The sequence below is a fragment of the Micromys minutus genome, assembly GCF_963924665.1.
Source record: "Micromys minutus genome assembly, chromosome: 26".
In the NCBI taxonomy this organism is placed as follows: domain Eukaryota; kingdom Metazoa; phylum Chordata; class Mammalia; order Rodentia; family Muridae; genus Micromys; species Micromys minutus.
Window position 1 is genome coordinate 14,577,039 of NC_137961.1, and position 12,431 is coordinate 14,589,469.

Here is a 12,431-nt window from a genome sequence, read left to right on the forward strand (position 1 = left end):
TTGCTGGTTCATCAACTTTAAAATATATATATATTAAATTTCAACAAAGCAGACTTGCTTGATACTTTTACATTTCCCGCATGCACAAAATACCCGCCATTTTATGTGGTATGAGGAAGGATGTGAAAGAATTTTATCCATCTTTGTTGCCACTGCTGCTCATGAGAAGTGTCCACACCTGAAACATGAGCCTCCTGACATTAGGCCTCAGGGATCTTACCCTGTTATTCTCAATTTCCTTTGCAAGCATTTTGATGGATTTTGCTTGGCACATGATCTATACAAACATATTCAATGTAAAAAGAAAACCACAGTGCATATATATTTTCCTTTTATATTGATATTAAAGTTATACAGTGTTTCCTTCTCCATGACTAAGGTCATGAGATATCATGCAAGGGAGCAGGGAGAATCTTATATCAATGACACGTTTTTTTTCCAAGCTTTTCTTCATGTAGAATGGCTTCATGTCTTGCTGTGTTCTTGCCTTCTCATGCTTCCACGAAGGTACAACTCAGTGACTGGAGTGGACAATGTATAGAAGCCCAACCTGGATGAACCTTGACTATTAAGTTCCACATTACTACATGATATACTTAGATTCATCTGCTTTCCAATTTGGGCCTACACTGGGAGCCCTACTGTACAAGGAGAGGGATTGCTTTTTTTTTTTTTTTTTAAGAAAAAAAAAGCCAAATTTGGGAGCATTTTCCGATAATTATAGCATTTGGCAATCTGAGGTAGGATAAATGTAAATTCTAGGCCAACCTGGGATATATAGAAAGACCTTACATCAAAAACAAACAAGCAGGGGGCTGGAAAGGTGGCTCAGTGGTTATGTTCTTCTGAATGCCCTGAGTTCAATTCCCAGCAGCCACATGGTGGCTCACAATCATCTGTAATGTGATCCAATGCCCTCTTCTGGTGTGTCTGAAGACAGACACAGTATACTCATGTACTTAAAATAAATAAATAGCTCTTTAAAAAATAAGAAGGCTTTAAAACAAACTAACAAACATCAAACAAACAAACAAAAATTATACAATTATCCCAGCCTTGTTTAACTCCAGGATTCTATTCATATCTTGGCAATGAAAAGAAAGATTTGAAGCCCAATGATCCTGAAGCCACCAACCCTTTCTCAGCACCCCAAAGTGATGACAGGAAGGAAATATTCTTTGCTCAACAGAGTCCATTTTTGAAGGGGCTAATGTAGACTAAGAGAAACACTGAGAAGCAGTGCTTCATATTGGATCCAATTGCCAGGCAAAGAACCAGGCCTGTCCACCCCATCCCTACTTTTAGCATGCATTCAGAGGGCATGTCCATGGGTCTGAGGCCGCAAGTCGCAAGTCTGTCTGTCATGGAGTAGAAATACTAATGTCAGCCTAGCACTAGTTACACACACACACACACACACACACACACACACACACACTCTACTGACACAGTTGCTTCACTCACAAAGTAGATAATGAATATATCACTTTTGGTTATTAGTACTATGCTGAGATTCCAAACTGGTATCACATGCCATAGCTCCCTTTTGGTATATATTTAGATTAAATTTTTTTATTGCTGGGCTTTAATTTTTTTTTTGTTCAAGGTGGTAAGAGTTGTTTACATAAAGTCCAACTCAATTCTAGGAATTTCTAGGAATTCCAAAGTTAGTGTTTGGTGCAGTATGTTTATAGCTAAAGTTAAACATTTAGCACTTATTAGGGATCTTATAATGATCCGAGCCACCAAACACATAATGGCTCTCTATCTTGGTGCTATCACAAGACCGTAGAACTTTAAAAGATGGGAGGTCAAGAGTGGGTCTTGGGTCATTGGTGACATGTTGTGTCTACCTGCTTCTGTTTCCCCTTCAAAACACACACACACACACACACACACACACACACACACACACACCCCAGTTTTGCTTTGTTCTGTGCTCCCACCATAATGTGCTCCGTAACTATAGTCCTAAAAGTAATGGAGCTAATCAATTTTGAAATGAAATTGCTGAAAATGTAAGTCAAAATAAGGCTTTTTTAAAAAACCTTTTGACTATCCTTTATATTTATCTAGTTGCAGAAATCCTGCAAACACAGGTACAGAAAGAAATTCACAGAAGAAGAAAGCTAACAGACTCCAACTTTGACTTCAGTTACAATGAAAGCATAGTCACTGCTTTAGAGAAACTTTTGGTCCATCTTCATGTGGAGAGACCAGTGCTTTGTGGTCCTCAGCAGCTATGTTATCAAAAGTCTACTCTTGTTTCTTTTGGCCAAATATCTTCATGCTTGTGTTTCTAGAACATCTTGCTGGATTGTACATAAAGGTGAGAAGGTGGCATAAAGATACTGTGAGCCACCTGATTTGGGGAGTGGCTGAGCAGAAGACAGATCTACAGACCAGAGTCTCCTCTCTTTAGCAACCTGTACTACTTATATTTATATATGATGGAAGGACCTTGTGAATCTAGTAATTTTCAGTAACTTCCTGAGACTCCTGAGTTGTTTATTTCTTGAGATTTACCGAGCTTCCTCTAGGAATTTCCTGAGTCTTAGGAAGCCTCGGACTAGTATGAAATGTTTCAACTACAAAGAAATTGTTTCAAACCCTCTCTCCATCTCTCTGTATCTCTGTGTCGCTTTTTCTCTCTCTGTCTTTCTGTCCCTCTCACTCTTCACTTTTCCTCCCCTTCCCTCTTTCTCCCTCCTTTATTGTGTATACTTGTGTATAAATGCATGTGTGTATAGATGCACATGTATGTGTATGCACCCATAAGTGTAATTCATAGGAAGGGCACAGCTCAACTTTGAGTGTTAGTCCTCTATCACTATCTACAGCTCTTTACTTTTGTTTGGATTTGAGATGGATTCTCTTACTGGCCTGAACCCCAATGAGTAGGCAAGGTGGCTGATTTGTAAGCCTGAGACATTTTCCTTTCTGACTTTGCAGTTCTGGGATTACAAGCAGCACCAGTATGGCCAGATTTTTGTAGATTCTAGGGATCAAACTCTGGTTCTTGTATTTCTGAGCAGGCACTCTACTAACTAAACCATCTCCTCAGTAACCTCCTTGTTTTTTGTAGTCTGAGTTCACGTTTGTTGGATAATTATTCATTTCCAGCAGAGTTAATAGATCACGATAAAATGCCAACCATGGGAAAGAGTGACAAGTGTCAGTGTAAGCACAGAAGGACCCTACTTTTGGAGCAGGACAAGGAGTCTTGAAGTGCAGAGAGTGTTCCATACAGACACTGAATCCACAGACATTATATAGCTCAGCATCTCTCAATGAATAGAACATAGTCTCTACTGATCCTCAGTTGTCTGGTGTCCACTTCAAGTAAGGTTGAACACTTTAGATTTGGGGTGTCATCGCTACTCAAATAGATGAAGCTTAAATGCTATTGTTTCTTGATGTAAAGGAAGGAAGGCCAACTCAAGTATTTATACAGGTTTCTAGATACTGGAGTGATCTACACGTGTTGACAGAAATTTGTTAGCAGTGTGTGTGTGTCTGTGTGTGTGTGTGTGTGTGTGTGTGTGTGTATGTGTGTGTGTGTGTGTGTGTGTGTGTGTGTGTGTGTGTGTGTGTTTGCTTGTTTGCTTGTTTTGAGATAGGGTCTCACTATATAGTCATCCACGATGTAGACCAAGTTTGCCTGGATCTCACAGAAATCTGCCTGCCTCTCTGCCTCTGCCTCCCAAGTGCTAGAATTAAAGGTATGTGCTACCACCAGCAGCTATAGTTAGCATTTTTAAAGAACAAAAATAAATAGGTATCTAGCCTCCTGCTTAGTTGGGCATTTGACACAGTTAGAAATGCAGCTTTTATCTTTCTCTTCTGAGGCATAAGTGAAGGGAGCCATCTCTTCCAACTATGTCATATGTAGCCACGGATCAGTGAAGTGAAAGAAAATCTGTAGGATGATTTTGTTGGTAAAAAGAAAAAAATGAATGGGAGTAGTTAAAGCCTGTGTATAGAGGCATGTTTCCTCTCTTTTAAAAGAATGACATGAAGAATCATGAGATAAAGATGTCTAAGTCACTGATGAAGCAGAGAAATAGGGTTGATCTAGAAGGAAATGGACAGATGTGGAGAACTCTCTGGATTGACTACAGCAATCTGTGATCACTCACAGTTTGCACTCTGAGATTCTGTTTGTGTAAGCACGCAACCTCTTAGAAAGGGAGCCATAGCCCAGACGAGAAGGGCAAGGCATATTAATTACTCATGACACGTACTGGTAAGTAAACACTTGGCTGATTCCAATTAAGCTGGAGCTTTTGTCCTCGGTGGTCAGCCAAGAGCAAACCTCTTCTAACCTTTGGTGATCACATGCACAAAGCTGAGTATTTGGCAGAGCGTGTGAGAGAACCCTGTAGAAGTTCCGCCATGTTTTCCAGTGGTGTGATCCTAGTGCAGCTCTTTGCCTCCCTTTTCATTTCAAACTGATGCTGTCGTTAGAGTGTCATGTTAGCTCTGTGTCTGCATATGATGTGTATGGATGCCTGTGTGCATGTACATATGTCAGTGTGGGTAGAGAGGCATCAGTAGATCCCCTTTCATTTTAGCTTTGAATCAGGGTCTCTCACTGAACTTTGATCTTTGATTAGGATTTGAAATCATCTCTGAGATGTCATTTCCTCTAGATTCTGAAAGTCCATCAACAGTTAACATTTACAGCACCTATTTTTTTTTTAGAACAATCATTCATCTATTCACTAAGATTTCTACTAAGTGCCAGATTACAGAATAGGTTAGAAGGCTGTTAAGAGAATGGAATATGGATCCCAATTCCATGAGCTCAGAGTAGCTAGCAGTGAGTTAGGTTTCCTCTGTGAGGGGTAAACAGCAATTAATTGACCTTATTATTATGCTGTGTAGATTAAACGAGGGCAAATATTAGAATTACATGGTGAAGGCTGAGCCATAAGCAGGTTTGAGATGCTCCTGCATATACAAAAGTCTGTGGCCTATGTAGAAGCAGCTGCTGCTGAACAAATCTTACAGATGTACCTGGAGGTTGCATAGGGGCTCCTAACTCAGTCTCACAGAGAAACATGCTTAGAAGAGGTTTGCTGTGAACTATCACATAGGACTCCAAGGTTGTGTGTCCTCTGGCCTCCACATTCCCTATGTAAGCGCTCTCTCTCTCTCTCTCTCTCTCTCTCTCTCTCTCTCTCTCTCTCTCTCTCTCACACACACACACACACACACACACACACACACACTGCATTCTTCTTTCCTCCACTTAAAGCCTTTTTGTGTCATGTCTCCATTTGTCCCTGGACAAAGTCCAGCACACTTATTTCTATGCCCCATTGGCCCTGTCTGGAGCTCCTGAATACACATCCAGACATTCTTGTCCTTGTATACTGATCTGCAGCTCCTTAACCTGATAAAAACGGAAACAGTAATTCACTGAATCTAAGAGGCTTCAGTTGTACACGAAATCCTGTGTGCAATGGTGTTAATACGATGAACCACGCCCTGAAAGTGGCCATGGAACTGGCTTGGTCTTACTAAGTAAGCATTGGACATTTGGAGCCATCACCATCCTTCTTTCTGCCTGAGGAAGTTTGTCCCAACTGAGCAAGCTCCCCTGTCCCATCTTCTCTTTCTTGTCATTTAGTCACTCATCCATATATTTATAAGCAGACTCTCAGTTAATATGTAGCTCAGGCTGGGCTGAAATTTGCTAAATAGTCCAGACTTGCCCCAAACTCACACCCAGCCTGCTTCAGCCTGCTTCAGCCTGCTTCAGCCTGCTTCAGCCTGCTTCAGCCTGCTTCAGCCTGCTTCAGCCTGCTTCAGCCTGTTTCAGCCTGCTTCAGCCTGCTTCAGTGCTGGGATTCTAGCTATGCACCAGTATACTAGGTTATAAATTTGTCAAGACCACAGGGAGCAAAATAACTTGTCTTGTTTTCTTCATTCCAAACAAAATGCTATATTGGTCTTCCATTATTTGTCCATCCATCCATCCATCCATCCATCCATCCATCCATCCATCCATCCTTCAGCCCTTTGTCCACTCATTCTTAAAGTTCATTCACTGGGCCTTTGCTTAGTATCTGTCGCTGTCCTGGCTGTGTGTCACCACCATGCCAGCTCTGAATCTACTCAATATGCAGATAGCTATTGCAGATAGCCCACTCTGCAAGTGACATTCTTGGATAGATGTGGATATTCAGAGGCCTGGTATTCAGACTCATCTAATAACACCAGACAAGTTCCCTTAATATACTCTCATTTGATTAAAAACACAGAACTATGAAAGGGCTCTGTTATCAAGAGTACTAGCCATTCTTCTCCAAGCCATCCTGGGAATGAAATGAGTCACCAGCACTGATTGCCTCAGCCGTTGGCAGCCTCAACCCTTCTGCCTTTCCAGAATGTCCCATCCCGGTCCTGCTGTGGTGATGTCACCAGGCTCATGCCACTGATTCTGGATGGAGGGAAAGCAGTGTGGATGCCGAAGCTGACTCATGGCTCCCCAAGCTGGTCTAATCCTAGAGAAACATGACTGCTCCAAGTAGGCAGTGTGAATGCCTGCGGTCATTTTCTGTGCTTTTTATTTTAAGTTCCGATTTCAGAGTTGATAAGAGGGTCCGCAAATAGCTATGCGCTCAAAACCCGCATATCTTGTGCTCCTTATGACTACCTCCTACACCTGAGCTCACTCTCTGTTAGCAAAAGCACCACAAACGCTCAGTGTTCACACCTCAGTGCTTGCAAACCTACACCCACCAAACCTTAAATGACTGCAGAGATGAGACTCTTCCAAACACAGAAACTCCTGTAGGCCTCACTTCATCATCTCCTATCCTTATTAAGAGAATACACACAACAAACACCGTCCCTGACCTTGAATGATGTGTAGTAGCTTGACTCTATACTTAACTTTTTACTTACTTCTTTTATTGGTTCTTTGTGAATTTCACATCATGCAACCCAATAGCACTTATCTCCCGCCCCTTGATACCTTACTTCTACCCTTGAAACCTTTCCCCAAAGAAGAAAGGAATCTCACTTGGGAAGATGTGGTATGTCAAAGTGTGTCCCACAGCATACCCTTTTGTCCACACTTCTTTCCTTGCTAATGTTCATTGCAATGAGTCATTGATGTGTTTTGAGGCCTCTGGCTTCTGCTACATTCTCAGTACTGGATCCTCACTGAGACTCCTTCTTTAAGGCATCCTGCTGTTTCCCGTGGAGGTCCTCTAGCTTTGCATCTACACTAGCTCCTGCACCTGCTCCAGTAATTTCATTGATGGGGTAGATTTTGGGGTGGGCTAACTCAAAGCCCTAGATCCAGGCCTGGATGGTAGCTGACCAGTTTTCCCACATCTACATCACTAGGACAAGCTCTCCAGCACAGCCCTAGCTAGCTTGCCCAATGCCTTGGGTAGAAACAGCTGTCCTGCTCTCATGCCCTGGGGCCAGCTCACCCAACCCCATGCCAACAGGACCAGCTCCAGCATGATGCCCAGGAGAGATGCAGGGCCCTCTCTCCCAAGTGTTGCAGCAGGCAAAGCCAGCTCCATGTTTACATCACCCTGAGACTAACTCTGCAGATGGGGCAAGTGGGGAGAGCATCTCTCTCTACCCATGCCATCACACTGTAGCTGAGTGTCAGAGCCAGAATTCTTGTGCTCACCTGCAACTCCACAACCAGGGACAGCTCTACTGTGCTTTCTGGAACTAATGCAGTGCCCCACTATTTTGAGTATCTCAGCTGTCAAGGGGCTAGGTCAACTCTCCTGATCTCATGTCTTAATATCCAGTTCTCCCAGGATGCCCAAGTGAGGCGTGGGGATAGCTCTGTATAGCCCACAGATATTAGCATGACCCCAGGTGGCATCCCAGACCTTGGAAGGCTGCCTGGCCTTTGGTGGTAACAAACCTCCAATGCTGTAGGGCCACAGATACAGACATTGCCCTCTGGGGAAGCATGGGCCAGGAACTCACCATGGTGTTAGGTAGCATTGCCAGCTACTCACATTAGTTTGTTCCTCAATACCTCAACTCTCCAGTTCTATTATTCTTCATTGTGCCCACATCCTTCTGCTTCTTTTTTTTTTTCCATCTCTACACCACATACTTGTTATCTCCAACGTATAAAGGCAGAGTTAATTTGAGGACATAAAGCTGATGTTGGCACTGTAATCTAGAAGAGATTTCCTTAGGGGGATTTTTTCCTATACTTGAGGTTATTGGAGGAAAAAAAAAGGCTTTGGATCATTTAAATGTACTGTGTGTGTGTGTGTGTGTGTGTGTGTGTGTTCTGAATATACATATTTTTGGTATGGATGCACATTTACATGGGGTGCATACACATATGTACACATTCATGTGTGGGTCAGAGGATAATCCCAGATCTTATTCATCAAGTGCTGTTCACCTTGATTTTTTTTAAGAATCAGTTTCTTCTGTTGGCTTTGAGTAGACTGAGTAGACTGGCCAGAAGTTCCCAAGGATCTGCTTATTGCACTTCCCCAGCCTTGGGACTGCAAGCATGTCTTTAGTTTCTTAAAAATGTGAGTTCTGGGACTCAGGCCTTGATGTTTGTGCCATAAGCACTGAGCTATCTCCTCAGACCCAAATTTATTTTTTAATTTATTCTTGGAGAATTTCAAACATGGGTAAAATGTGCTTTGATCAAATCCACCCTTGACCTCCAGCAGAAATTTCTTCTCTTCCTGGAAGGAAATGAAACAAGCTAAGGTGTTAGATAGCTCTGAATTCTTGCATAAAACCAAACCTCCTGTGGACTTGGGAAATTAAAATGACCTTTGTGGGGTTCTCCCTGATGAAACACAGAGGTTGATTCAAAGAAAAGAAATGGTTAACCCTGACTCAAAGGACTACCTAATCAAACCATCTCTGTAGCACCCTTTTGGCCCTGCCATTGTGATTCCTGGTGTATATTTCATGTAAAGGACACAGCAGTCAGGCCCTTATAGGGTTCCTCTATAGCTCAGATGGGCAATGGAGGTCAATTAATAAGAACACAGACGAAGCAGAGAACCACAGGAAAGCATCCCCTGGCTATGAAGATTAGGTGAAGCCTTGTAGGGATTGCCTTCTCCACCACTGAAATTACCCATCACCCTCTGCATGACTCTGAGGTTAGATGGTATTTTTGCATTAGAAAGAGAAGAAATACAAACATTTATTTTAGCACCAGAACTTAGCTTCTCATGGGTAGATGGAGCCACTAAATGGTTTTCTTTGCTGTGCCTAGCTAAGCACTCCAACCAGATGAAGACATTGTCATCAGAGAGCAATTGATTTGACTTTCAGAGGCAATCTGTATTTAGCTAACACACTGAGGGGAAGATTCAAGAAGGATCCCAAAGAAATGGTGTTTCCCCCAGAAATTTCATGCTAGGTGAGGGAAAGGTCACCAGCCAAGAGAGGGAGTGTCTTTCCTGAGATTTCAAACAATTCTAACACATTGTCAGACAGGATGAGGCTGAAATCCAGATGAGGATGTGTCAGGGGTACTTGAGACCATGCCTAGACCATGCTGGGTATCATTGCCTTTCTTCCCAATGTGCTTGCATAAAATAAATCTCATTCTAATCTTTTCCATTACAAAAAAAGAGCTTTCTACTTTTTTTCCAGTGAATTTCAAAGATTTCATAATATAGTGGGTCACTGTCATTGAGTTTTAATATTAAATGTCTATTGTGTGACTAGGTAAATAGAATCATGTCAAAAGTTAAGAAGCCATGTTCTTAATTAGAGAACATACGAACCTGGGGCAAAGTGTTGTTTGCTTCCTTCTTCATTCTTCATATCAGGCCTGATGTTACTTATCAGTCAATCAAGACACACTCTATTGGGTAAGACATTCCAGGTTATTGCTGTCAATGTATATAATGAAAGAACTAATATAGGTCCCAATTACATCCCATGAGGGAGGAGTGAACAGTGGCCATCTAAAACAGATAGTGTGTGAGTGATAGATTTGCCCTTCCATCTCCCCTTCTTTCCACGTTCTCTTCTCAAGCATCTGTCTTCTCTGGCTGGGCCATGGGGCATCGTCCCAGCTCTACATTCTTGTTTGAATCTGTGTGTCTGGGTAACTCAACACTGAAGGTTTCTGCACGTCTGCTCACAGAGATTGATATAGAGCAACGCTTCACAAACATTGTCAGCAGGAACAAATGGTGGTTTGAAAACATTGAGAACTGCCTGATTTTCACTCATCATAATGTGAGAAGGGAAAGTTTGAAAAATAAATCTAATAGTCATTGAAATCAGAGGTAATAACGTGGATTGCCTAAACGTTTTAAGATCTAAAAGAATGGAGGCAGGTTGGATACATGAAGCAAATTTAGAAAGAGAAAATTTGTTTCTCAGCCTGAAGGTTTCTTAATAGTACTTTCAGGATAGAAGGGAGACGAGTAAACAAAACCATTTTTAAGGACCTCCTTCTGTACACTGATGCCAGAAAGGAGAATGTGGCTCTTTATAGCCCCAATAGAAGAATGAAAGATACAGTGATCATTTCACTCCAGGTCACACCATGAATATGGTGGATAACCAACTTGCTGTTGTTGTAAAAAATCTAGACATCTTGGCTGAACTGGAATAGTCAGGGAGAGAGACCTTGAACTAAAATAGGGCTTCGAAGCAGAGTCCTGAAGGGATTGTTTATGCTCAACCCTCCACAGAGGTTGTACACAGTATATCCAACCACTGACTGGGCAGACTTCACTTCTTATAGTAATTTCCCAAATAACAAAATATCTACTTCGTATTAGGCATTAGAGTCTACAAGAGAGCAAATACTGTGTCTATGCAGATACTATACCCTAATATAAGGAACTTGGTTATCTGTTGACTTTTATATCCAGTAGGGCCCTGAAACCTAACCCCATAGGCTGAGAGGGAAAGATGGCAGGATCCTATAGCTCTGGAAGGAGGAACCAAAGACAGGACACAGGCGTCTTCAAACCCAGGTTTGAGTCCAATGTGAAAAAAATACTTGAAAGTATGGTCTTTTGGGTTACAGAGGAGTAGAGTTCCCAAGTTGGCCATCTTCAAGAAGAGGTGTATGAGCAATGTCTATGAGCAGCCAGACCTCACCCTGACTCTGGTTCAGGTGCTGTCTTATGTAATAAAGTTGGTTTAATCTGTCAGAAAGGAGTTTAAAGTTTCAAATAGTTGATTGCCACCAGGCTCTTTTATTTCCACAAAATCCTCAGTACAAAGCAATTAGGCAGTGGTCTAAGGATCTGGAGGGAGGCGACAGATGTGGGAGGCCATACAGCTGTGGTCTGGAATGTTTGCTTTATTTTTTATATAGGACCTCGAAATATAGCTCAGACTGGCTTGAACCCACACACCTCTAGCCTCAGCCTCCCAAATGCTGCTTTTACCAGTTTGTCTTGATAAATCTTCTGGAGTTTCTGATTTTTCTGTATTTATGTACATGAGCATTCCTTCCTTCCTCCCCAACATTCAAGCTGGGCTTTTAAGTAAAACAAATCGAGGAAAATGCCATTCCAGCTGCTGCTGAATCCATCCATGTCACCTCCAAACGCTATAGATGGCACCTAGTTCTGGCGTTTGAGTTGAGATGTTTGTGTAGTGATTCCCACCCTCCTCTGAATCTCATTATGCAATTCAGGCTGGTCTGGAGCTCACTATACTGCCTAGGCAGGCCTGCTTCCATCTCCCCAAAGCTGGTATTAACATCCATGCTCAACACTGATTTACTTCTTAGTCTTGCGCTTTCTGGGCTAGGTACATATTATGAAAGCGGCTAAAACGTTAGGCTGCAAGTCATTTCCCACTTAGGATCAGTGATATCCCTGCAGCTAGAGCTTCCAGGGGCAGAGCTGCCCATGAGCACATCCTGTTCTCCATCTGGTTATATTGTTTTTTTCCCTAAGCTATTTCTCTATTGATCCCTTAATTGGTTTTCGGCACTTAAAAAGTGGAGACCGTAGCTCCGTTTCTCAGGGTTGCAAAAGTGGTAAGCTCATACATGTGCAGAACCCTCAGACAACCACCAAACGCACACACACAACAGTGGTTTTTGCATCTATGGAATTATCTTTATTCTTATTTGATAGATGGAAACATGGACAAAATATTACTCTCATAGTTACGGTTTATTACAGCAAGAAGATACGGATCAAATTCAGCAGCAGAAGAATCTCAGCATAACTAGGTTCAATCTTCATTAAAAATAAAAAGAAGAAGAAGAAGAAATAAAGTGGGGGGAAACAGATACCAAACAGGAAGTACTAAGTAGCCATTTCACATGCTTTGATTTTCCAGCATGGACTGTCTGACTGTGTGTGTCTCCTTTCTCTCTTGTTAGATCTCAGTCTGTGGTAGAAGCAGGGACCTTGAAACATGACGAGAAGGGAGAAAATGAGAACACCCAGCCACTGCTGGCTCTGGACTGA

The 12,431-nt window shown here is 42.2% G+C and overlaps 1 protein-coding gene across 1 annotated transcript in view; it reads left to right on the forward strand.

Annotated features, from left to right (window-relative positions):
- The window catches only part of CLVS1 (clavesin 1), a gene marked incomplete at both ends in the record, with an annotated part of 161,010 nt that extends 148,579 nt beyond the window's left edge, over positions 1 to 12,431 (forward strand). The window contains one exon of the mRNA XM_080938471.1: positions 12,344 to 12,431. Coding sequence (XP_080794597.1) covers positions 12,344 to 12,431 — 88 coding nt within the window. The remainder of the gene's footprint in view (positions 1 to 12,343) is intronic.